The 26036-nt window shown below is 40.8% G+C and overlaps 1 protein-coding gene across 8 annotated transcripts in view; it reads left to right on the top strand.

The window, feature by feature from the left end:
• Positions 1-23292, top strand: part of LOC101845664 (titin) — a gene marked incomplete at its 5' end in the record, with an annotated part of 180624 nt that extends 157332 nt beyond the window's left edge. For all 8 annotated transcript variants that reach the window (XM_035970907.1, XM_013085006.1, XM_013085002.1 and 5 more), the window contains 6 exon segments: positions 504-1445; positions 4306-4422; positions 4901-12694; positions 16845-16901; positions 19423-19480; positions 20306-23292. In XM_035970907.1, coding sequence (XP_035826800.1) covers positions 504-1445; positions 4306-4422; positions 4901-12694; positions 16845-16901; positions 19423-19480; positions 20306-20519 — 9182 coding nt within the window.
• Between the last annotated feature and the right edge of the window lie 2744 nt (positions 23293-26036).

Here is a 26036-nt window from a genome sequence, read left to right as displayed (position 1 = left end):
AGAAGTGTAATGTATTTGCCTGTTTTTGGAGTTAAAAAATTGTTTTCCTGAATATTGTGCTCATATCTTATTGTCTGCATTTGAATATTGTAAAAATATTTGTAGCTTTTTAAAAATGCTGCCAAATATCATTAATGCAGATTAAAAGTCTCTGAGATTGAGGATTTTTTTTTTTTACTCTTTGTGTCTCTTTGAATGACAACATAGTAATTTTTGTCCAACTTACATGCAAGTTAGTTTTGTTAAATGTGTCTGTGGTGTAATTTTTAGGCTACTTGCCATGCATGTGGAAGAATTGGGTTCATTTCCCTGTTAAAGAAATTTATAAACCCATTTTTTTTTCTTCTGGGATGCTGTGGATCCCACTCGACCAGATTAGTTCTTGTGGGCAAGGTTATCCCTCTTTTTACACTGACTGTTGTATATTTAAGACTCTCATCAATTTTGAATGTCAATCCTGTATGTTTTCTAACGAGTGCTGTTCAATCTTTTATGTTTTTCAGACTCTCCCATGCAGTGGGAACAAGAGCTGGAGAGAGCCTGTGTGGAAGTGGACGCCCAGTCAACTGCCTCAAGCGACGCTGCCCTCATGATAGGCCTAGACCGTGTATATGCCAGCGGTGGGGAGAATAACACAATGTCGGGCGTGAGCTCGGAGAGTGGTCAGCCCCTGGATGGGGTGGACTCTCCCCTCAAGGATCAGTTTCTTGCCGACTCACAGGATGAGTTTGAGGACCGACATAACATTTACGAGGCTTACTTGAGGAAAATGGAGGATGCAGAGGCTGTTGATAAGGAGGATATTCTGCAGAAAATTTCTAAGCTGTCTGAACTTGAGAAGGAAGAAGGAGAAGAAGAAGAAGGTGAAAGATATGAGTCAGAGAATGTTGATGACTCAAAACGCACGTCTCAGGTGCTGAGTCATGATGAGACAAATGAGGAAAGCACATTTGAACGAAAAGAGAAAACACGAGAGGAGGAAGGTTTCGACAGCAGGGCCGAGTATAGCTCTCCTCAAGCTCATTTCGTTGGCTTTTCAGAAACACATCAACTCGGAGAAGGCGAACTCCAACAGGAGGTACAGGAACATGGGGAGGAACACAAAGAGCTTGAGGAGAGCTGGAAAATCTCGGCCCTTGAAGATGTTAAGAAAATGGAGGATCTCGAAACAGCATCATTTTCCCGTGAGGCAAAAATGGAAACTTCCGATTCTCTCATGACCTTTTCAGAAGAATCCTGCGAGTCTGTTCAGAAACAGTACTCAGAAAAGTCTAGCTACTCTCATGTCTCTCACGAAAGGTCGGAAACTTCTGTTATGTTTTCTCAAAAGATTGAGATTGTAGGGGGAGGAGAAGAAGCTAGCTGCTCCACAAATGAGTTTCGCCCCAAAGTGGTAGAGGAAGAGTTAAAATCTGGTGCTGACCTGGTCTCCGGTGGTGTTGAAGGTGAGTCCATCACTCATCAGAGCATCTTTCCACTGCCAGCAGTGAGTCATCTATTGTCGCAGTGGTTAAGCTTCTGTATCATTCATTCTGTGGTTCCACCCACTCTTTCCATCCAGTGGCTGGTCATAGCCATGCAGGTGCCTCTTATATTCTAACTTATTCCCTTACACCCCCCCACCCCACTTTCCCATTTTACCCCACCCCCGTTTTATCCCTATCCCCACTTTTTTTACAACACCATTTATTTAATATCTCAAAGAGTTATTTTTTCCTCCTCCCTTTTGCTTTTGAGACCAGTCCCGTATTCCTGACCATGTGTTCAGTCCCCCCACCACCTTTTTTTTCCCCTCTAAATAAAAGCTTTGTAGATTTTATAACGCATATTTAAGCATGCTTTTATTTTTTGTGCTTTTCAAGTTTTCCTTTGCCCCGAGTGAATAATATTAAGTGTAACAGAAAGATTTGTTTCCTTTTGTTCCTTTTTTCTTTAATTTGCACAAGGTCTGAATTTTGCAGACTCATTTTGCTCAAATGCTTGTTTGAATTCTACTGTAAGAACAGAAAACACCGAGTATATTCACCTGCATGGCAAATTAGCATGAAAAAGTTAAAGCTTTCAATCAAAATAGCTTCCCTGAATTCCTAGAATCATAAGTGCTCAACCAAATTGCCTTGGTTGCATGGATATTCGTATCTCTCGATATTACTGCAAGTCCAGGTGTTTGTACTCTGAAATGCTTGTGATGAGAAGAACGTCCGGCCAGCCCACTGTCCTCTCTCTCTCTGTGCCTTCTCTGACTGCACTACTTTCGCCCTGGCTTCTGTATTCTTGTATGCTTTAACGACATTCAGCTTGTCACGATACTTTGTCTCTGCTTTTGCATGTCTATAAAGAAATACTGTCTTGTTCGATGTTACTTCTGGTTTTGAAAAAAGTAATGAAAACCGGCTTCTTCTTTTTTTTTCCAACTGAATGTGTTTGGGTCATAGTGTTATATCGTTGTTGCTGTTTGTAGGTACCTGTTCTGTTTCTCAGGTGGATTCAAAACTACATGGTACAAGATGTGTGTAATCTTTGAGTTGTGCCGAGACTCTTGTGTATCAGTAGTGTGCTTACCACAAGGAAGAAGAGCTTTCCTACTCAGCCTTCAACAGTGCATGGAAACAACTTTCCCCTTCTACTTTCTGTCTGTTCATAGACTTTTAAGTGTGGCTGTATTTGACTTTTAATGCGGATCTCAGTGCAAAGATTGATGTTTCTTTCTGCACTCTGTTCTTGTTACCGACTGTATGTGTCTGCATGATCTTGAGCATCATGTGTCTCTTTTACTAGCATCACAAGCAAGATTTGATGAGGAGATTAGTTCCTATTTGGGGGGAGGGGGGTGACGGGCTGTTTCATTATTTAAATGCCCTAGATTGTTTTCACTTACACAGTCTGTTTCGTTTATCACCTAAAACATGTTGTTTTTTTCTCACAGATTGCCACTTCAATTTTAAAGAGATTTCTCTTATACCCGACTTTCACCAGTTTTTAAAATTGGAATCAAGTAAATTGTAATTTTACCTCGCCAACAAGCACTATCAGGCCAGCTCTTTTTCATCTTTCAGCAGTCAAGTGTCTTTAACCTGTATGGAATCGGCATGTATTTACAATAATTTTCTTGTACGGGACAACTGCAAGTATTTAGTTTCGGTTAGAGAAAGTCAAGGATCTATCATCAGGAATTATATGAAGGTTCTGGGAAGACCCTCAAGATATGTGTCTTGAACCAGTATTCACACCGGGCACTCTTGCTTGACAAGCAAGCTCTATACCTGTCTGCAACAAAGCAGTGAGGAGACCATCAAATCTTGCTTGCCTCATGTTGTTTTATCTCTTTCATTCCCCCATCTTTTTTTCCTGCAACTGTACTCCTGTTTGCTTTCCATTTCTCTTCATCGTTATGCTTTTCTCGCTTTGAAATTCTTGCATGACCTCTCTCCTTCATCTGGTTCCCTGAATTCCTCACCACTCAAGCCGTTTCAATGTGCTGTTCTGCTAACTTTCAGACATCAATGGCTTGTCCATGAAGAAAGTATATTTATTTTCAAATAGCCTTTATTGTAGAAAGACTTTTTATCAAACTGTCTTAGTATTTCCTTTCTTTTTTGTGTCGGAAGATGAAAATCTTATTTGAATTAACTGTTTTCTCCTTCACTTGTTAAATTTAACATTTTTTAAAAAACTGGCTTTGTCAATTCTTAAACCAGGGTCGATTTATGACAGCTGTCATTTACAGCAAGACGTCATATTCCTAACGTTCTTGTTAATTATACATTTTCTAATGATTTCATTTGTGTGGGTGTGTGTGTGCATGCATACAAATGTGCATGCATGCACTTGCGTGTTTTCTGTGTGTGTTGTTCTCCAAAATTTCTTCAGTGTTGCTTCCTGTCCTTTCTAAAACTGAATCCTGTTTATCCTCAACATGATATGCCCTATGCACGTCTGACGGACTTTCTTTGGCTTACCTGGTGTTCCTATTGATGTACAAAACTGTGTATCCTGGAAGGGCTGAAATGTAGGATCTGATCGAAAACCGAATGAAGTTTTTCTTTAAAGTTCTTTGGGTTTTGTTGTAGAGACTTACAATACTACTATGCAGAAGTCGTGTTATTCTCAGTAGGCCTACTTGAATCTGCTGGGATTTTTTTTTTTAACCTGATTGTCGTATTAGAAAACAGGGAAAGGGGGAAGGGTGGTTCTCAGCTTTAGCTTTATCCTAATCCTCCTGGAAGCACTCTGTTCCCTTCTCTTTACGCTTGATTAGAAAGTATAATGTAGACTTGTGTGTTGCTCTTGCTTCCTTCCCTGTAGCAGAGGAAGAAGAAGAAGAGAGGCGAGATGTCGTGGCCGCCATGGATATTCATGCCATGGATAAAATGAGTTCCTCCAGCTCGGAAGTCGCCCAGCTTGATGACTTCGATGATCAAGGTACTTTTACATGTGCCGCCTGACTGTTCTATGTTTTTTGTCTTTTGTAATTCATTATTTATCAGACTCTGAAAGTACTCATATATTTTTTTCCATGGACATCTTGTTTAGTTCAAAGGGCTTATACACTGAAATCACAGTCAAAAAATTATCTTGAAGGTTCATTTTTCTTTAGATTTTTGTTTTGGTTGCATGGTTTCCTTTGCCTTTAAAGTTTTGAGTTGCTTTTTCCAAATTCCAGTTTCTGATAGTGTTAATCCTAATTCTAATAGCACAGTTTTCATCTTCCACATCATTTGATGTTCTAAAGCCAAATGTTCCAATCATGTCCATTAAACATTCACACTTTCAAAAGCAGTGATCAGTAGTGAGCTCCATTGTTATGATAAGATGCAGGGGCTACACAATCACAAACTTTCATAGCGGAAATTTTCCACAGAGCCCCAAAACAACAACTTGCACTAACTTTTTTCCGTAGATGTTGAAATCCGTGAAGCGAGCGAAGAAGTATCGGAGGAGACCGATGTTGAAGACCAGTTTTCTCCAGTTTTAGCCCAAGCGGCTGGCCCAACTTTCACCTTTGATGCCCCATCTGTGTCCCCAAAGCAAGATGAAGATACAAAAATTATTGATCCCACCCCGGTAGAGCTAGCTGGGCATGAGGAACGATTTGAAGAAGCTTCCCACACTCAGGTAGAAACTGTCGAAGAAAGGCATGGGACTGTCTCTTTTGAAGTAAAAGAAGAACAAAAGGAGGTATATCAAGTGAGAGATGATGAAGAAGAAGAGGAGGAGGAGGAGGAGGAGCAAATAGATGACACTGAATTAGAACCAGAGCTGTGTCGTTTGGGTACAGCAGATGACCAGGATGAGGAAGACATTGATGTGGAAGATGAAGAAGTGGAGGAAGGAGATGAAGAGAAAGATGACAAAGGTGTTATTCAGACTCAAGAGGTTGTTGTGTCTGAAGCAGCTCAGGCCTTCATGGCTTATGAAAACATTGGCTTCAGAGAGGAGGAGGAGGAAGGGGATAATGTGGAAATAGCGCCCAGACCAAAGCCTGTGTTGGTGAAGCAAGAGACACGAGATATTTCACCCGAAGATTTGGAAGAGAAACCTCTCACCTCGGATTTTCCAGACCAGTATCAACAAGAGGGTTCATTTCACAGATATTACGAGGAGTCAAGTACAGAAGCTACAACTCTATCTGAGTTGCGCCAAGAACATGAGGACTTTGGTTATCTGAAAAAAGTGGAAGAGGAAGTAGTAGCAGTGGAACCATCAGATGATATTGGCGCTCCCGAGGCAGAAGCTAGAGAGAAGTCTGTGGAGTTTGTGGCTGAACCAGAACCTGAGACTCATGAACTGCTTCCTCATGAAGGAGGGGAGTCGGATGAATCAGAGGATGAGTCTGACACGTCATCTAAAAGTAGTTCTGACAGTGGTGGTGTAGAGGTCTACGATGAACGTACTGGGCAGTACACCAAGCTGCCCTGGGAAATAGCCCACCAGTACAAACGGCAGTTTTCTGAGTCATTTGTTGAAGAGCAGAGGTCCTCAGTGAAATCTCAAAAGTCAATTGACATGGGGTTGTTTTACCGACGGGACAAAGACAAGGATGAGGAGTTCCTAGACCAGAGGTTTTATGAGGATGATGATGGAGCCTCTTCCGACACGGGTACACCTCGCAGAGTCACATTTGAGCTTATTCCTGAAACAGCAGAGAGCTCTCACCTAAAAGAGATTGAGGAAGAAGATCTTGAAGACGGTGCAATGGGCGCAATGGCAGCATGTGAACCCTATGAAAGAATTGATGATGCTCACGAAGAGGAAGTCTTGTCAACAATACTGGAAAGCCGACAGCAGGTCAGAACTGAGATAGCTAGACAGGTGTATGATCAGGAGTTCCCTGAGACTCCTAAGACAGACAGTGAATATGAAATGGGAAGCGGGTCAAGTCGTCTACTGTTTGATGAAAGCGAAGAGGAATCTATGTTCACCTTTGGGGAAACAAATCGCTCTTATGAGATGCGATTGGAAGAACACCGCCACTTCTCATCCTCAAGTCGTTCAGAGGTGGTCAGTGTGGTCAGCAAAGAGTCACGCATGGCTCAGCAGGAGCTGTTGCTTCAGGAGTCGATGGACGAGGAGGATCGCTCTTTGTCTCCGTCAAGAGAGAGAGGCACGAAAATGCTAAGTACAACTTATGAAGAGTCAATCATATCACTCCCTCCAGCCCACCCAACACACTTCCCCATGGCTGTTCACAGCATTGGCAAGTCTCTGGCAGACAATGAAATTTATGAATCCTCTGAAACAGAAAGAGATTCCACCGAGGAGAAGTTGTCCCCCATTGAAGAGACACCAAGTGTGGATGAAATAGAAGAGGATGATACAACCCTGAAGTCAACGCCTCCAGTGGAGAAGAAAGTCACATTCCAGACAGACCGGCTTTGTACAAGAGTGTCAGAGCAGTCAGTAGAAGATTATAAAGCCTCTTCATCATCTTCAGAACTTTCTGTGGAGCCGACTCTTCTTGCTGCCTCTTATGATTTAGACAGTGGCAGTGTTTGCCACATTGTCACAGCTTTTGACATTTCCCCCGACACTGTTGAGAAACAGGGACCCATTGAAATAGCTGGGAAATCGATTTTGTCCAGTCCAGAAGATGATGTATTTGAAACTGATGCCTCGTCACCAAGCAAAACGCTTGCATCTGCGATAACCCATGGTACAGCAATGTCCCTGCGAAGTCCTCTGGTGTCTGGTGCAGACGTGTGTCCATCCCCGCCAGTTCCCATCGCGCCTGTCCCAACACCAAGAGAGGGCTCGGAGACAGTTGACAGGAGCAGTGATTTGTTCAATGCCAGCTCAAGGTTGGAATTGCTCAAGCATTCCGAGAGACTTGATTCTAAAGATGGTGATGATACAACATTACAGGATGATGACATGAGTTCTCCTCATGATGAAACCTCTGTTGCAGAATTGAAATCTGAGGAGAACTCTCCAGAGGTTGAGCTCTCATCTGAGCTTAAGTTTGTAGGCGTCACTGAGCAGAGGTATGAGGAGGAGGAGCAGGCTTCTTTGGCGGGTCCAGCTGCAGGTTTTGATTTCCCGACCACAGACTCTGATCAGGTTGTGATGGAAGATGTAGAGCATGCTCTCCCGAATGGTCCAACAGAAGTTGATTATATCCCAGAGTATGATGATATTCAGAGTGATAGGATAGCTGCGGCTGAACCCGCCCTTGGGCTTTCTCCAAATCAAGAGGAAACTGTAGAAGAGCCTGAATGCGTTGTGCCTGGTGTAATTGAGCCGTCATTAGTCTCCTCGTATGAGGCAAAACCAGATGTCCAGCAACCGCAAGAAGACACAGGAAGTGAACCCCCAGAAGTTGAGCAACCTATCCAAGCATCAGAGTCAACTGCCACTCAGGCAAAACCGGCAGTGGAACCCCCAGAAGAGGAGCAGGAAGACAGTTCCTCTCAGGGTATGGAAGCACCCATCCATCCAGTGGTTTCCTTTACATACGAAGCCAAACCAGATATCCAGCAAGCAGAGTCTGAGGAAGGTACAGGCTACCCTGAAGTAGAAGAACCAATTCAGCCTTCTGTGGCCTCATCATACAAGGCAAAACCTGATATACAGCAGCCAGAAGAAGAAGAGACCAGTCAGCCACCAATAGAAGAACCCATACAGCCATCTGTTGCTTCTACGCACAAAGCGAAGCCTGACGTTCAACAACCTGACGATGAAGCAGAGAAAGGTCAGCCTGAAATTGAAGAACCCATCCAGCCGTCTGTTGCTGCCTCTTATAAGGCTAAGCCAGATATCCAGCAGCCGGATGAGGATGCGGAGAAGGGTCAGTCTGAGATTGAAGAACCCATACAACCATCTGTGGCTGCTCCTGTTCAGGCAAAGCCTGATGTCCAACAGCCAGAGGATGAAACTGAGAAGGGTCAGTCAGAAATTGAAGAACCAGTACAGCCCTCTGTATCAACTACCTCTCAGGTTAGGCCTGACACCGCACAGCATTCAGAAGAAGAGCAAAGGTCAGACTCCATGGATGGGGAGCAGTCAGTATTAACACAGCAGGCAACAACTCAAATGTATGAGTTTGAGGAAATGGAGCAGCGTGACGTTCTGACTTTTACTACGCCAACAGAAATGGACATCGAAACTGAGAAAGAAGATGTTCTAAGGGCTGAGGCCTCAGAAGAAGAGCTCAGGGTCCACATTGAGAAAGATATTTCAACTATTGAGACTCAGGAAAAGGAAGAAGATCAGAAGCTGTATCTGTATAGTAAAGAATCTGTCTATCATGGGAAAAGAGCCTTAGAGAGTGACGTTCCTGTTGCGACGTTCAGTCAAGTCTTTGAAGAGAAAGATGAAATCGTGGGGGAAGGCTACGCTGTCGCCGGGGTTGAACCACTTTTACAAGATGAGCCAGACATGGCTGCTCAAGAAGGGGAAGAAGACTTGGAGCTTGAAGAAGAGGAGGAAGAGTTTGAGGAACGCCCTGAAGAGGAACTTATCAGGCTTGAAGAGCCTCCTGCTGATGATGAGTCAGAGGATGAAACAAGGGAGGAGGATGAAGAGAGAGAAAGATATTCTAAAGAGGAGGAATACGAAAGAGAATCTCCCACCCCAGACTTGCTGTGTGTGAGTTCTGGTTCGTACTCAGATTTGGACAGGCCGTTGTCCCCAACTCCTGATGCACTGAGGCAGGGCTTCTTTGGGGGCAACTTCACGCCTCCACAGAGTGGGATGTATACACCTCCACAGTCTGGACTCTTCACTCCTCCTTTATCACAGTCTACAACTGTCACTCCCCCACAAGTGGCCCAGGAACATAGTGAAGAGCCCCCTGGAGCAGAAGCAACAGCATTGGAGAAAACAGCCATCACGTTTGTCGACTCAATCCTTGAAGATGTGAAAGTCAAAGTGTCTTCTCAAGAACCTTCTCCAGTTGATAAGGAGGAGGAAGGGGATTTTGAGGGAATGAAACAAACTCAGACAGTTTTGGTCAAAGAAGAACATACAGTTGCAGAAACTCGGGAAGAATACAAATATGAGGATGATGTAGAGGAAGAGGACGTTCATGATGCAGAAATAGACAGAGAAGAAGAAGAATCACCTGTGCAAGAGGAGGAAGGTCATACTGAGGTTCAGTCCCAGTCCAGAGGTGTGACTCTTGTGAAACAGATTTCTGAAGACATTCCTGGCATCATCCTCACTCAGCATTTACACAAAGAAGTGGATGAAGATGAATTTTATGGTTATTCTGTCTCACCCAAGCCAGAAAGCATTTCAGAAGATGATGAAGATCGTTTTAACCGAGAGGAACAGGAGCAAGTTGAAGTTACTGAAGAACCAGAGGCAAGCCCTGAGACAGAGGAAGAGAGAGGTGAAAGTCCAGAGGTTTTGGAGGAGCAGGAAGACAGACCAGATGAAGAAAAAGAATGGAGGTCTGATGTTGAGGAAGAGAGGAAGGACACACCAGAGGTTTTAGAAGATAGGGATGGGAGTCCAGTGACTGAAGGAGAATCTAGCCCTGAGGCAGAAACGGAAGAAGAGAGTCCAGAGGCAGATGCAGAGGAAGAAGAAGAATATAGCCCAGAAGGGGAAGAAGAAGAAGACAGCCCAGAATTTGTTGGTTTTGCCGCAAAATACGCTGCGTCTGATAGTAGTTTTGGACAGATGGTCAATGTGGTCCAGTCTTCCACAAGCAGGGGTATTGTACAAGAGTTTCCTGAAGAAGAAAAACCTCTGACACCAACTGCTCCAGAAGAAGAGGAAGAGACAGGCTTTACAGAACCCAAACCAGCGGAACAGCAGCCTTTTTTAGTGAAAGCTGATCCTGAACCAGGCTTTACCTTCACACAGAGTACCAGAAGTCATTTTCCTGAAGATGTGAATGTAGACCTTGGCTCTGGATCGGATTCAATGGATGACATTCGACAAGAAGATCTTGAATTTGTGGAACGCCCAATCAGCCCAGACTGCTCTAGTTTAGACAGTTTTGCTACTGTTGTAGCAGCAGAGGCTGATGATGAGGATGAAGAGTATGACGATAATCGGTTGGCAGAGATAGCGTCTATGACATCCTCGTTTACATCAGATATACAGGTGTCTCACCCAGATGAACAGCAGAATGAAATGGCTGAAGATGTCAATGACACAGAGGAGGATGAAGATATGGGCATGGACAGATCTCAGGAACTGTCTTCAACTCCTGATGACAAAGACAGAGAAAGTGAATCTTCCATGGACAGCGACCGCTACGAGTTCGTAGACAGGGCTGCTCTCTCTATCATCACTGAAATTTCAGATGAGGATCGTTTTGAGATGATTGAGAGAGAAGAACTGGAATCAGAAGCTGGTCTTTCGGATCAGTTTGGGAGCTCTCCAGATGTGTGTGTTCAGCAGTCGCCAGGAGTCAGCAACCTCCGATTTTTCGGAAAACAGGTTGAGAAAGAAGAGGTGGTGTCTTCTGTTTCTTCATCTCTTCAGGAATTTGAGGCCTTGGAGAAAGCTATTCCTATTTCTAGCTCTTTGAGTTCTATAGACCGAGATGTTGAAAAAGATGTGATAGGGGGATCGTATGACGAGAGGAAACTCGTGGGCTTCCCAAAGCTGATTGAAGGAGGTGGTGGATCTGTTGCTTCATCTTTAGCAGAGTTTGAAAGAATTGAGCAGGAGCTGGTCATATCTAGTTCATCAAGCTCTGTAGAGAAGGAGAGCAAGAAGAGCAGTGGCAGTAAGAGCTCAGGAGGAGAGGAGGGAGATATTACCTGCAACTCTGTGTCCTCGTCTCTGGCCGACTTTGAGAGAATTGAGCACGAGTGTCAGCACGACTCAGACGACAAGAAATCCTCTTTGGATAGCTCCACCAGACCCAGTGAAGCCTCTTCATGCACTTCTCTCAACGAGTTTGAGAGACTAGAAAGGGAAATTGCTGTAGCCAGCGAGCTGGAGGTGGAGGCTCAGAAAATTGTGTCCATTTTGGAATCTGGTGTCTTGCTGCAGTCTGGTCAGTTTGGAAGCTCAGACTTCAGTGAAGTTGGAATGGGAGACGATCAAGGAGATGGAGATGGGGATTATCTTGGAGGGGATGAGCAGGATGATATCGATCATGATTCTCTCAGCGAAGGTGCCAGACTGGGTCATGAGGGTGACGCAGACTCCCTGGATGGCGACACATCTGAGATGACCGACATGACATCCAGTGTCGTCTTTGCTGGCCCTGACTTAGACACCATCCGAGCAGCACCACCTCCCTCGGCTGGAGACTTTGATGTGGACGCAGACTCGCTGGCTGGAGAAGCAATCATGCAACTGTCCTCAGACTCGCTGGTGCTGGAGCAGATTCTGAAGTCTTCTGATTCCACTCGTTTTGACACGGATTCATTACAGGAGCAGGATGACCGAATGATCCGATCCACAGATTCTTTGGAATTGGGAGGGCACTCAAGTGGTGGTCAGTCCAGTGAAAGACAGGATGAGTGGAGCCAGGACATGATGCAGACATCACAGACCTCAGCTGACTCGCTTGAACTTGATGTCAGCAAAGAAGAAGCAAAAGACGATGCAGAAAAAGAGGAACAACGGCCAGATGACAGCTTGATGATGGTGTCTGTCGAGTCAGCAGCATGGAGTATGGGTAGTTCTGGGGGTACAACGCAATCTATGTCCGAGTCTCACACAGACTCAAGCCAGTCCCATGACATCATGCAAGTTTCAGCAGAGTCTACTGAGGCTCATAAGACAGGAGCAGCTCCGGAGAAAAGCTTTGGCACTAGAGAGAAATCTCAGAAATCTGAATACATAGTATCGGAAGAAAGCCACCACCAATCACATTCTTTCCATCACAAACGAAAGGAAGAAAAAACAGAAAGCACCGTTCAGTATTCTAGCACCGGGGCTCATTCAACGAACCCATTTGAAGACAGAAGCAAATTGAAAAGAGATTCACCAAGACATTTTGAATGGGAAGAACCTGAAAAAGAACCAAATCCCTTCATGGCATGGGGTCCTTACCAAGAGACAAAAAAAGTTTACACTATGGTAGAATGGGAAGCAATGAAAAAAGCCAAACTTCAAGAAAGGGAAGCCAAATCTTCTTCATCCCCCGAGCTCTCCCAGGGTTCTGATAAAGAAGAGAAATATTCCTCCACATCCCCCTCAGGTGTAGAGTCTCCTCCCTCCCAGCTGATGGGTCTCAGCTCCACCTCCACCACATCTACTACAACAACCACATCCTATTATAGAGGTATTGGAACTATGTAACTGCTGTAGTGACTGCTTTTTTCTTCATTTGCTTGCCGTGTTCATGAGAAACAAACTGCAGTTGTTGTAAGAGAGCTGTGCTTAACAGACAAATTATCTTTTATGGAGTATAGCTGCAGTTGAAGTGTAAGAGACAGGTATGAACTTGAAACTCTCTTGATTACCTGTAAATCAAGTTTATTTTCTGGATAAAATGTTAGTGTTGATTTAGAAGTTGTGGCGTTGAACTTAACTTACATTTTAATGTAAATTATTCTGATTAAATTTATATAAGTTTTATTTTAAAATTTTTTATCAGTGGATTTAGAGGTCTCTATTATCAGATAATTTCCTTTTTATGTATCAAGCAGCAAATATTAAAGTCTTATCGCTTCCATGAAAACATTTTGGCTGTTAAGTGAATGTTTCTGAATGATTTGGATTTGGAACCATAATTACCAGCCATCATTTTGTCTTGGTTGTTTCAGTACATTTGTATAGTCCAACAGAGACAAATACTTAACATTTAAAGTGAAAAGTCATTAGCGTACTTAGTTATCATCCCCCATACAGCAGTGGACGAATACTTGCAAACTCTTTTGTACCTGCAGTCTGTTTCTCATCAAAGTCATGGTTCATTGCTGCTCATATCAATATGTTTTCTTTTTCATCTCACGAGTTTCACCTTCAGCCGTGCCACTGACATGAGTTTTCCTAAGTTGCTCTGTGCTTACATTCCTCTTTGTGTGTGTATACCTCTTTTTTATTTCTTTCTGTGTTGCTGATGAGTTTTAAAGTAAGTCTTGTTTGTTAATGCAAAGATACCTTTGTCCTATACTACGGGTCAGATCTGAACAAAGTTGAGTAACCGTAGTTCATATTTTTAATTTTTGAAATGGAGATTAGAAGAGAACAAGTTCGTGAAAGATTTTTTCTAAGAAAAGTGTCATTGTGCCATGATTATAGTAGTTCTGAGTTTCAACACATGGGAAATAATGGTCATGTTTTTACTGCCAAATGTCAAATATAGGCTATGTATTCTAATTCGAAATGCTTTTTTGATGCAGATATTCTATTTCTTATAACATAATACAGTGTCAACCAACAATTTTCTATTTCTATAGATAGGTCCTAACTTTGCAAATATTCTATTTTCCATTGTTTGGACTAGGTTATGTAGCAGGGTTGCTGATTACATCTTAGACGTATATGGATTAGACAGCTTATTGTTCCTGACATTGTGCTCTTTGTGATATTTCACAGGATAGAAAATAAAATGTGAGGCATAGTGGTGAAATCGGGCTCTTGTCAAAATAATGAAATCTAAGAAATCAGCATTTTTCGGTCAGTTTGGACTTTTTTTTTCAAATGTTTGTTTTTGGGCTCAACACCTTGTATGTTCATTCAAAAACACTTTTATATCTGGATATTATGGAAAAATGTTGAGTAACGGCACAACAAATTTAAATTTGCTATTTCCAAGGACTGTTAAGCTAAGGAAGTCACCAAACTTTGGCGGCCATTTTCTCAGTAATTTTACCTCTGAAACCAGGCGTCCCCACCTCCTTCAATCACAAATATCTGGATATATATTCGAGATTAAATGGATTTTGTTAACATCAAAAGCAAGGCAAATGAACAATCTTTAACTGGAGGAGCCACCCTAAAGGGCCATTTTCTATGTTTGTTGCCCGAGGTCAAATCTGAAGTACACATATATATATAAGTTAAGCATAGTAAAAAAATCTCTTGATATGCAATTTTATTTTGGCATAGCTACAGCGGTTGCTATTGAAACAGCTGCCATCTTGAAAATAAACAATGAATCTAAGGCTTTCTTATTAACCAAATTTGGTGAGAGTATACCTGAACCAGACTCTATCAGCGTAACAGCAAATTTTTTTCAATGAGTGCAAAAGAAAAAAAATGTGAGAATTTTCCCAAAGTATAAAAAACCTTTTCTAAATTTAGGTTGCGTAATCGCTTGCCAATGGAAAAATGTTTGGGTTTTTTTTTCGCAAATATCTCTCTGTTACATTGATGGCAGCCTTGCCATCTATGTTGCCTGAAAGTTCATGTCAAAAGGATGAAAACTAAGGAAGGAGTAGGGAAAAAACTGCGAAAAATGCGAAAAACAACAAATATTGTGAAAATTCACTATATTAGCCCACCCTCATGTTTTCAATGGCAATTTACGAGGAGAATAAAGACTTTCTCTATTGTCTCCATGCTGTTTTTAGACGAAGAACTGATTGATCTTCAAAAATCAGCCAACATCTCAATATGCATAGCTTGACCCAAAACGGCAAAATCAAGGGTCGCTTCTCCCCTTCAGATGACACAAATATGAAAATAGGATAGTAGATTAATGGTCTGTAACAAAGTGATTAAAGTAACAAAGTCACCATGTCTCTTGCCAGTAATGGGTCACTGATTTCAGCTGGGGGTTTTTTAGGGGAATATTTTCATTTTGGATAAATCTATCAAGTCATCAGGAAGCCTTTTAAAAAAAAACCCTCCTTTTCACAGACTAAAGGATTTGTATATCTAGAGATTGACACTGATGCTATGAAAATGTTCTCTGCTTCGACACAAGACTTGAGAAATGCCGGATCCTATCGAAGCTTTTGAGGTTGCTTAACTTTCATTCTCCATTGAGACCAAGCTCATTGTGTTCCTGTCTTTGTCAAAATTAAGATTGTTCTGGTTTCTAGTTTAACACTAGCTTTGTACCGGGAGAGACGAACTTTATGTAAATGCATGTGTGTGTTGTGCCCCTCCTCCTTCCCTTTCCCCTCTGTTTTGGTAAATCTTTAGGTTTTAGATAGGGTGTTCTGATGTGAGGGATGTGATAGCATCATTATGCACCAGTCTTGCAACATCGGGTGAAAAGCCAGTCACTGATTTCATGCCTACATCAAACTAACACTAGTACAAATATCACACTGTTCTTTCAAATTCTAAATTGAAACAACAGATCAGATTTATTTATCAGTAGATATTTTACTCTGTCTTGGCTCTTTTGAGCTCAAGGATTTATCCCTGGAGTGTAGAGGCAATGTAATAACAGTGAGAACTTTTGTTGTTGTTAGCCCTTGAAACTTTAAGTTTTTTGACACCAAAAGAAAGAGTTTCTCTGATCATTAACTTTTTGGGGTGGTTGGAGGGGTCCTCTTGTAGGTCTTATATGTCCTTTGCTATCCTTTGCTGTTTCTGTCGCAGCACTAAGTGCTGGTATCATGTTGCTGTGCCTCCCGTATACTCGCTCAACTTCTAACAGTCATTTATTTATTGAGTTTTCTACCAAGTATTTTTTTTTATATTGTGTAAAGCCTACAAAATTTACCAGCATGTTCTCCTCTGCTTTGGGTGTTCAGTGTCAGCTGAGTTCGCTTTCCTTTCATACTCATTAGTTTCATGAACTCATGACTGTGATTTCATTCCTCATTAAGTCACTCATAATGAACCAAAATTAGTATTGTAATGTTATGGTCAATTTTCTGTTGTTTGTTTTTCCTTTCTTCTACATTTGTGGTATATGGTGGTAGTCAGTACAGTTATCAGTGGTTGGTTTAGTTTTGAGGTATTGGTACATTTGTTTTGTTTTGTTTTGTTCCTGTCTGTGTGGTATTATCTCTTTATATCTTTAGTTCTGTGTAGGGAAAGCTATTTAGTTGCATACAGTACAGTATGGCTTTTCTCTGTAATACAAGAAAAAAGAAGAGCTTTCTTCATGTGAGACATCGTTAACCCATGCAATATTTGGGTAACTTTTATGTCAAATATCGGTATAAAAGTGACAACAATGTAAAATGCTCACTAATTGAAATGGAATAATTAACAATTCTCCAACTGTGGTAAACTAATTTTTACTTGGTCTCATGTAACACATTTGCTCCTCTCAATGTACAAATAGTGAAAGTAGTGAATACTTGATGCTTTTCTTTATAGGTTTTTTTTTTCCTTGCTTGCTTGGCACAGTGATATTTTTTGCAACTGACGATAGTTCAAATCCATTTTTTCCCCTTTATTTATTTCCAGTCTGGTAAATTAATATTTATGGAGGCCTCAGCTTGCTAATTAATCTTAGTTGCTTTTCTTAGCTTGTCTTTGGTTGCTAAAGAAATGCATTGAGCTTTTCTGTGTCTTCCCAGCAGGTACGAGGGCTGTTCACGAAGCTCACACGAGCGAAGAGGAGGAAGAGAGAGCAGGTGCTGGCCTTGACCTTGACACATGCTCGGGATAGAGCTATCCATGTCGTGGCTTCTACTCGTTGGATGTGACTTCAGTGCACTTCTGGGCACAAATGCCTTTTTTTGTTTTATCGTTCTTTTGTTTGGCTTGTGGCCTTTTTTATTTTTACTTTATGTGCCACAGGTCGACATTTGTTCTTTTTTGTTCTTAGTGTGGCCCATTTGTTTCACCTTTTGGACCATTTGTTTTTCCAGTATTCGCTGTTACTGTATCTCTCCCATTGGTTGACATGTTACCCCCTTTTTTTATTACTTTGTTTTTTTAATTTGATCATTGTCTGTGTCTTTTTCCAACCTGAGTTGTTACATGTGAATGTATCCCCCCACCCCATGTGTCCTTAAATGTTTTGTATTTTCAATGTCTGCTTTTTTGTGATCATCTGTGATTAGTCTGGATTTCTGATTCCCCAGATATTTTATCTTGCACCTTTATCAAATTTTACCATTTTCCGTCTTTCCTCTTCCCTCAAATGCTATGACATTCTGATGTAATATTATATTAACAATTATTTGGAGTCCCTCAAAGAGTTCACATTTTCTTTATTGTTTCATGAAATTTCAGAATGTTCAGCCTTTTGCCCCCTAGCCCTTCCTCCTTACGGATCATGTTTCTGTTTTGTTCCGTTTTTAGGAGAGGCAGGATAAAAAGATTACTGTAACTCTTGGTTTATGTTTCATTTTGGTCTTTACTTCACTTTCAGTATACTTTATTTGTAATCCCTGTAAAAACTTTTGTTCCAAGTACTTTTTGTGACAAAGTTTGTTCAAATTATTATGCTGTGTTCTTTTCTGTTACAAATGCCCTTTGTTGCTGCAGAAATGTCAGTCCTCATGTATATGTACATTGCTGTTTGCAGTTTTGCTTGTTTTTGTTATAGCCTTTTTTGTATTTTTCACTTTTATATTGAGCATGATGTCTTTTGACTCAGATTTGTCTTTTGTGATAGCTGGGGCCGTCATCACTGTTTGACAAAGACAAGTACAAGTAAATAGCTGGTTTATTTTTGTTTCAGAAAGGCATGAAATCATTCCACTGCATCCAGAACACCTGTCCCCTTCGTCGCCTCCGCCCCATCTTTGTCTCTCAGCTCTTCTACAAATACCATTTTTATCATGCAGCATGATGCTAAAGTTTGGACTCATATGATGTCTCGTTTGTGAATCAAAGAATTTGGTTGGCGAAGTCCCAATATCAATAGCCCTGCCCGTGTTGCTACTCTGCACGTGCATATATGGGAATAAAGAACTATTCATATATTCTCTATACGGTTGTTGATGCCAGAAAAATGAGCTGTACTAATGATTTTTAGACAGTAAGGCAAGATCAAACTGTGTTGCTCATTTTTCTTGTGACAGTAACATGGTAAAACTAATGTTATCTCGGGTCCAAACTTCTGCACATATGATTGATTGATGTTTTGACTGTATAGTCAATGTTTCCATCGCACGCCCAGTTCTGAGCATGCTTTTATATATATTTTGTCTTGTCCTGCCCGTTGTATGCTGTGTCACTTCCAGAGGTTTCATACTGAGGATTGTTCGGTTACTGACAGAGTTTGCAAAAAGTTCACTTCTCATTCAAACACATTGATTATTTTACTAAGATTGTGGGCCCGTGAGCAAGGGTGTGCTCACACTATGAGAGATGTTGAAATTGCAAAGAGAGGAACTAATTGTGTATGAGTGTCTGTGAAAGAACAGATAGAATACATAAATTGTAGTCAAATCGTGTGTGTGAGTATATATACATTAGTGTGTCAGTGTGCCTATGTGCTTGCGTTTGTGTGAAATTGGAAAGACAGGAACTAAATGAGTGTGGGTGCTGATGTGCATGTCTGTGAAAGAGAGAGAAGGAATACATAATGCTAGCCTAAACACGTGTATGTATGAGTATACGTTAGTCTTTTTTAAGTGTCCACATGAGTTTGTGCTTGTATGCGTGAGTAGGTGGGTGGTTTACGGGTGCTCGGCTGTGATTTGCTCCTTCTTTCCTATAAAAAATCTATCGTCTCTATCTCCCCTCCTCCTTTTACGTGTTTGTTACCCTCTTGTTACTCAGCACTTATATGACCTTAATGTGTTGCAAGTGCCGTAAAACTCTTACCAAAACTAAACTAAACTATGCGTGAGTACATGTGTGTGTGCGTTACAGATTGATGCACTGGTATATTTACTCATCAAACCACACCTAAGTTTTTTTTATAATAATGTATGGTTTCCCTGCTTGAGCTGTGGCAACAACTTAATTTAATGGAGCATGATTTTACTTATATTGATATCATTAAGATGAAATCATGGTTAAAATTAATGTTTATTCTAGACTTGGTACAACACATTGTAGTTTTATGCCTCATCTAAATTATAGATATCAAAATTCACTGTCCTTAAAATAATTTGCTGAATATGCCTTATAAAAGTATTCTACAGACGTTTCTTAATTGTCAAATGCTCATTGAAAATTTCCCTACCCTTAAAACAGGAGATGAGTCCCGGGGGTCTGCTGCTCAAGGAGACAGTGATGAAGTGGAAACCCACAGGTGAGCTCCTGCCCCTTCCTGGACCCTGTGGCTTTTTTACCCTTTTGTTCCGAGAAAACAACAAAAACAAAACTCTGGCTTGCTAGCTGATCCTTGTTTATACAATTCTCGACCATATGGCTTACTGGTGACGACACTACTGTGTCAAGATGTGCTGTCATCTTTTTAAAATGAACTTAACATAAACTGTAAAAGAGTGTTTTATTCCCCCAGCGTATAATTTGTATGTGTTTATTTGGGAGGTTTGGAAGGGGGGGGGGGGATGTCAGGCGAGGTAATTGGCCATGAGATATGGTTTTATTTACTTCAAGCCTTTTCAATACTTTTGCTTTGTATCAAGGAAAAAGCTTGTCTTTAATCTAAGATGGTTTCTTTAGTAGAAGGATTGAAGATACAAGGTTTTTTAACCATATTTCTCCAGATTACCCACTGGTGAATATGGGGGAAAAAACTGGATAGTCTGTGCCTTCTTTCTGTCTTTTTCCATCTTTGTTTACATTTTTCTTTCTTCTTCTGCATTCACCCTGGGCCAAAGTGCTGTCCACTTTTGAAGAGACATCTTTGTCTTGTAGGGCATTAAAACTGGTAAAATTGCTTGACAAATTTTCATGACTGGTACAGATGACCCTGTTATATGATTCAAAAAGAGTATTGTTGAACTTCGTTAGTTTGGGAGTTTTTCATGACTTTCCACTCTCTTGGCTCAGTCCTGTCATAGATGGAAGTTGTGCAAGAGGTTGCACCTGTTAATGACCTTATGAGATAAAAAAGACTTGAACCTCATAAAGAACAAATCCACACCTTTCCCTCTCTCTGTTTTCCCAGGCTGATGATGAAAAAAGAGGTTCACAAGAAGACGACCATCGGGCCCGACGGCCGTGAAGAGACGACCATCCACGAGGACTCCCAGGTCCAGCAGGAGAACGAGCCGCCCGAGGAGCTGAGAGAGTCCATGCAGGAGATCATCAACCAGTTCATGGAGACAGACCCACAGCCCGCACAGTTGCCCGCACCTGAGTCACACGAGGACGAGGTCTAGATCAACTCTAGTAGTAGTAACTAATGCAGGGCTCTTAGCACTACAGAAACTTTCAGATTTTCCGTGAAATGAATTTTGTCATATTGGTATTCAAAGTATAAAAAAGACTGTAGATGTAATAAAGTTCATAGCAGAACAAGATGATGTAAGAGTTCATAAGAAAAGCAGATAAAAGAGTGTCATGTTATGGTTCAATGTGAACTGTGTTTTTCTGCTTAATTTTTCTGAGAAACACTGAATTTGAAATGGTTTTCTATGTTTTTGACTTTTCCAGAGAGGTGTGTCATTGCACTTTGAGCTTTTGAACTCTTTTTCTCTTCTATGTTGCTAACCTTTTGATGCAATCTATGGGATCTATTTCATTCTGGTATTTATAGCAGTCAGCTCCAAGGAAATCTTCTAGTCTACAGGAAATACAATTTTTTTCTGCGAGTGCTCTGAGCCCTGGTCTATGGGAGCTCTCCTCTTTGTACTTTTGTGGGTCCCTATAGCTGCTCCGAGTTCTCCATCTCTGTGTGTCTTTGTCATGGGCTTTCTCCGCTCTTTCGTGATATAGCCTTGCTGGAGAATAGCGTGGGTGCTGAACTTGTACTTTCTTGTGATCTTGCAGAAGATTTTTAAGGGAGGTGACGTTTCAGGTTGTGCTGTGGAAGATAGAAGTTCCAGTTACTGTTATGGTCAGGGCGACAAAGGTTTTTGAGACTGGTAGGCTCCGTGCTACCTAGAGGGGTCGGGGAGAGCTCTCTGTACTTTTTTCCCTTAGAACATTACCAAATTACAACTGATAACTGAGAAATGTTTAGAAGATGTACATGTTTCATGATGCGATTGTCAGAGTCAGAGGGGTATTTGGGTTGCTGGTTCTTTTCATTACTTTTGCCAAGAATGTTGTCTTCATAATTAGTTTATGAAATTTAGTTTTGTGTATAAATTCATTTACATACTGTAACTACTCAAAGATTACTTTGTATTCTGGAACTGTTCTTATATATACAAGTCTCAAAAGAAAAATATCTCCAGATGACGTCAATTTTTTTGAGCCAAGTGCTCGGATAAGGTCTGACTCAAAGATACAATTTGTTGGTGCGTGCTGAATCTCATTGAATTAATTTTTTTCATCCATTCTCTATTCTTTTCACTCTTATTGTTCTTTCTGACATTGCGTTAATAACAATTTCAACCCCTTAGAATTTCTAATTTTTTGACACCTCTTGTGAATGGAATGATTGAAAAACATTGGTGATGGGTCCTTTAACGGTGCCGAATAGATCTTATATTGAAAGAAGAATCTCCTAACTGACCCCTGACCTGTAGACCATTCTAGACAATAGCTTTTGTCCACTCAGTGGAGATGTGCACTGGCCTGTCGAAGAGAGGTAAACGATCACAGTGCTATAACAGAACAGTTGCTGACTGCGCCATGGTACTAACACGACTGCCAGTCCTAGTACACACAGGTTTTCCCTGTGCTTTATTGGTTTTGATATGATGTAATTTTTCCTATTCTGTACTAGTTTAACATACATCTACCCGTATTGTTCCCAACAGTTTCATTGTTATGATGAGCTTTTTTTTTCTATTATCTTTTTTTTTTTAGATAATTAGAGTGCTGTACTGTACTGTATCACAGTGCCCCTCGTTGCTTTCTCTGCTTAAACGTGAGCAGTGCGTCTCTTTGGCGTAAATCATTGTTAGCGTTGACTTGGCTGTATCAAGTTTTCACCACCACCAATTATATTTTGGAAAAATGTTCATGTATTATGAGAGGGACCTGAAGCTTTGGTCTCAGGTGTTTTTAGAAGATTTTTATTGTTGAAGTTTCCCATGATCATTGCACAAAGTTTATAAACGTTATATTACCCAGATTACTATTTCAATACAGCTGACCCGCTCACCTCAAACTGGAGTGGAAAAAGATAGTGTAGATGGTAGAAATTTATGAGATTTCTGCTTTGGACTTTATATTAATTTGTCATTTCTTTATATAAAGTTCACAACAGCTGAAGGCGTTCAAAGAACTGTGTTCTTTTTTCGACTGAGGGAATTTAATTGTTTTTTAGGAAACATGTCTTGTGGTGTTTTCGCCTGACCCATTGCCATGAACTGCTTTTATCTGTTCATTTTGTCCATATGGCCCAACCTCTGTGTTAAATGTCAACTCGGCTTTAGTGTCTGTCATTGCTTGCTACTATTCACTAGGTATGTATGCGTAGAGCATGTTGAAGCTTTTCCCATTTCTGCCTCTCAAGAAATCATTCTCAGTAAACTTGATCCTGTTCATCAATATATATATATTATACATGTGATAATACGACTGAGATATCACTCAAATAGATGCTAAATGTTGAAAGCACTTTTTCAAGTTTTACAGTAGAATTCAGTGGGTTTTTGATATTGGACATTTTGTCTGTTTGTAACCTTGTTCTCTTGCCGATTATAATTATTATTTATTTGAGAAAAGGGGCATGGATTTATGTGTATATCAGACAAAAGACTGATTCATTCAGTGGTTTCGTTTCTGCCCTAAGGTCCCTCGAAGCCTAAAGTTGTTCCTCTTGCTTTTTTTGTTCAGTAATCGTTACTTTTTAATTTTTCTAATTAACTTCCACTTTTCCAACACCTGTTCAGATCAGATCTGTATCCTGTTTGTACTTGACCTCCTTCAATGCCATTACATGTAGCATCCACAGATTCTAATTATAGAATTGGTACGTTTGTCTGTTGTTGTCATCATTTTTTGTGTCAAATAAACTGCTTTGGTATTCTCACCTGACGGTTTTGTCTGTTAATTTTATGCCCTGTCAGGTGCTGTTACGTTAATGTTGTCATTGTTTCTAATGTTATATTGTTATTGTTGTCTTTTAATTCTCCACCCTACTGGCCCTAATTTAGGTCATCTTACAGACATGTAGGCAGGCACCACTTGTAGGTTCTATTTCTTTACTTTCCTTCTGTTGGTTCTGTCTGTCTTACTTTTCCCCAGAACTAAGTGACCATTATATATATTGTGTCAATGTGCTTCACTTCACTCAAATCAACAAAACTCAAATAGGTATAGGTCAAAAGTCCCCTTCTGGACGCCAGGCTGAGACACTATTTCAGAAGGGACATGAAAAATAATTGAGACCCGGTGGGGTTAAAACTTTGAACTTTTGTTTGGCAGATCAAACTTTATTATTTACATCGTAGCAGCAAGAACTTTCTGGACTGTCAACATTTATGGAGCAGTATTAAAACTTTTGGTACCATTTAGTTGGACCATGTTGCGGGTGACCCTGGTTTGAGTCTCCTTAGGAGTTTTCTTTTTTGTAGATTTTGTATCTGAAAACTTTTCAGGTCTCTCCACTACCTTGGCTTGGTCCTATCTGATATTCTCCCTGTGAAGTTAGATAACTAATCAACTTAGTTTAAAGAAATGTTTGAACGAATTTGGCAGATCTCATCCATGCAGGTTCCTCTCACTCGTATTGCATGTCAAGTTCAAACAAAAATGAAAATGAGATTCTTACTTTTATTGTGTAGCCTACATGTATACAGTAGGCGACACGGATAACTCACATTCGCCGGGACTGGCCTCGGTAATTCGAGGGATGTCTTACAAAGATGAGGAAGAAGAAAAACCAGGACCGCAGGCACAGTTTGACGGATGCGTGATTTCGAGTTCGAGTCTTGGGTTCGACCTATCCGTGTTATACTGCTTTAATGTGATGTACTCTGTTAAATGGAGCGGAGGGTCCTCTACTTGTACTGGTACGACACGTAGGTTGTGGTCAACTGATGGGCTGTGGAGTGTCGTGTGGAATTGTTAATCCAACAACTCTATTACAACCACTGAACCAGGCATTGTGATGCACTTGATTACGCACCATGATCCCTACACAAAAGTCTGACTGGCATCTGTGGTGCAGCAGTTAGGTGCTTCACAGTCACATGCAAAAGACTTGATTTCAATTCCCGTGTGGGGAGAATCTCAATCGAGTATCTCGGTCTTTCTTCAGGGACTTTGTCTCACTCTTAACCTGGTTTGTCCCCGACAGGCAAGGCTGAAGCAGCCCTCCTCCTGATTTAAATAAAGTCCTTAGGGGTGTAAAACTTGCACAATTATATTACAGAAGTTTGTGGTCATTCTTCTTTAAGAATGTTTCCTGGACACCCCCCCCCCCCCACAAAAACAAACAAACAAACAAACAAAAACCATGATTCGTCTATGAAGTCATCCAATGCCTCCAGCAAGTTGTTGAGCGTTAAACAGAATAAGCGTAGATCTACATAGTATACTGCAATTTGAATCATTTGCTCATCCTCAAAACAGCGGGACTCGCCATTAGCTCAGTTGATATCACGCTGGACTATGCATCAGACAGCCGTGGTTAGAATCCCAACTGAGCTCGTGTCGATTTGGGGAGTTTTTAAGGCTCTATCAAGCCTATCGGAGATGGACGTTAAAATCGGAGGTCCCATCTTTGCAATAAACGTACAGTGTTAAAAGGGGTTTTCAACCAATACAATTTCGTGCTTAAACATCAGCCTATGCAAGAGTGAACATTTCACCAAATAAGTCTTGATTAGAACGCGAAACAGGAAGCATCTTTATGTGGTGACAGCTGTCTCAAAAGTAAGGGTTAAGAGGTCACAACTTTTTTTTAAAGTGCAAAGTAGGTATATAACACTGAATTTTCTTATTGGATTCAAGTGAAAAATCAATCCACTTAGAACTTTTCATTCAGAGCATTTTGATACCAAATTTACTGCAATAGGAAGGTATTTAAGGAAATTGTGACATGTTTAAAATGTTATTTCATCGCGAATTAGGAAAAAAGCCACGATTTTCAGAGACAGCTCAGACATAAACCAACATTGCTACACAAACCAAGCTTCTTCAGTCAAGAGTCACTGGTGCATACACTAAGTTCAATTTTTTTTTTCATAGACATCTGACAATTCAAAATGATCAAAATATGGTCTCAAAAATGGCCTAGAAGCCATGTTCACATTTTGGCTAAAGAGGTAAATAAAAAAGACAAAATTTCATCAACTTCAGACCGTCATAAAATTGACCAGTTGATAGGCACATCATACATCAAATTAAAGAGATTTCTAAAGAAAAGCTCTTTTGCATGAAATTAAAATTAATCAGAACAAATTAATGTGTATCTCCTGGGTCTTCAAAATACCCACCATACATAGGCCTACTAAAAACGGCAAATATGGCAATATCTCAATTTTCACAAAAATCACCTATCATTGATAGATACACATAAAAACATAAAACATTTCACGCGTCAAATTAAAGAGACAGCAAAGGTTTATTATATGATATTAATAAAAGCGGACTATTCTAAACATCAATGCATTCATCTCTCCAGTCTTCAAAATAACCATCGTAGTGTCATAACCAAAAAGTTGGACATGTAGATCTAGTCCTCCAATCTTAACACACTTTTACAAATGCACAATTTTGAGGTGCAAGATAGCATTGACAGAGGTAAGCTTAGATTAGTCTACATGCAGGGCAGG

The sequence above is a fragment of the Aplysia californica genome, unplaced genomic scaffold, assembly GCF_000002075.1.
Source record: "Aplysia californica isolate F4 #8 unplaced genomic scaffold, AplCal3.0 scaffold00014, whole genome shotgun sequence".
Classification (NCBI taxonomy): Eukaryota; Metazoa; Mollusca; class Gastropoda; order Aplysiida; family Aplysiidae; genus Aplysia; species Aplysia californica.
Note: the sequence above shows the minus strand (reverse complement) of the source record. Positions and strands in the feature narration are given on the sequence as shown.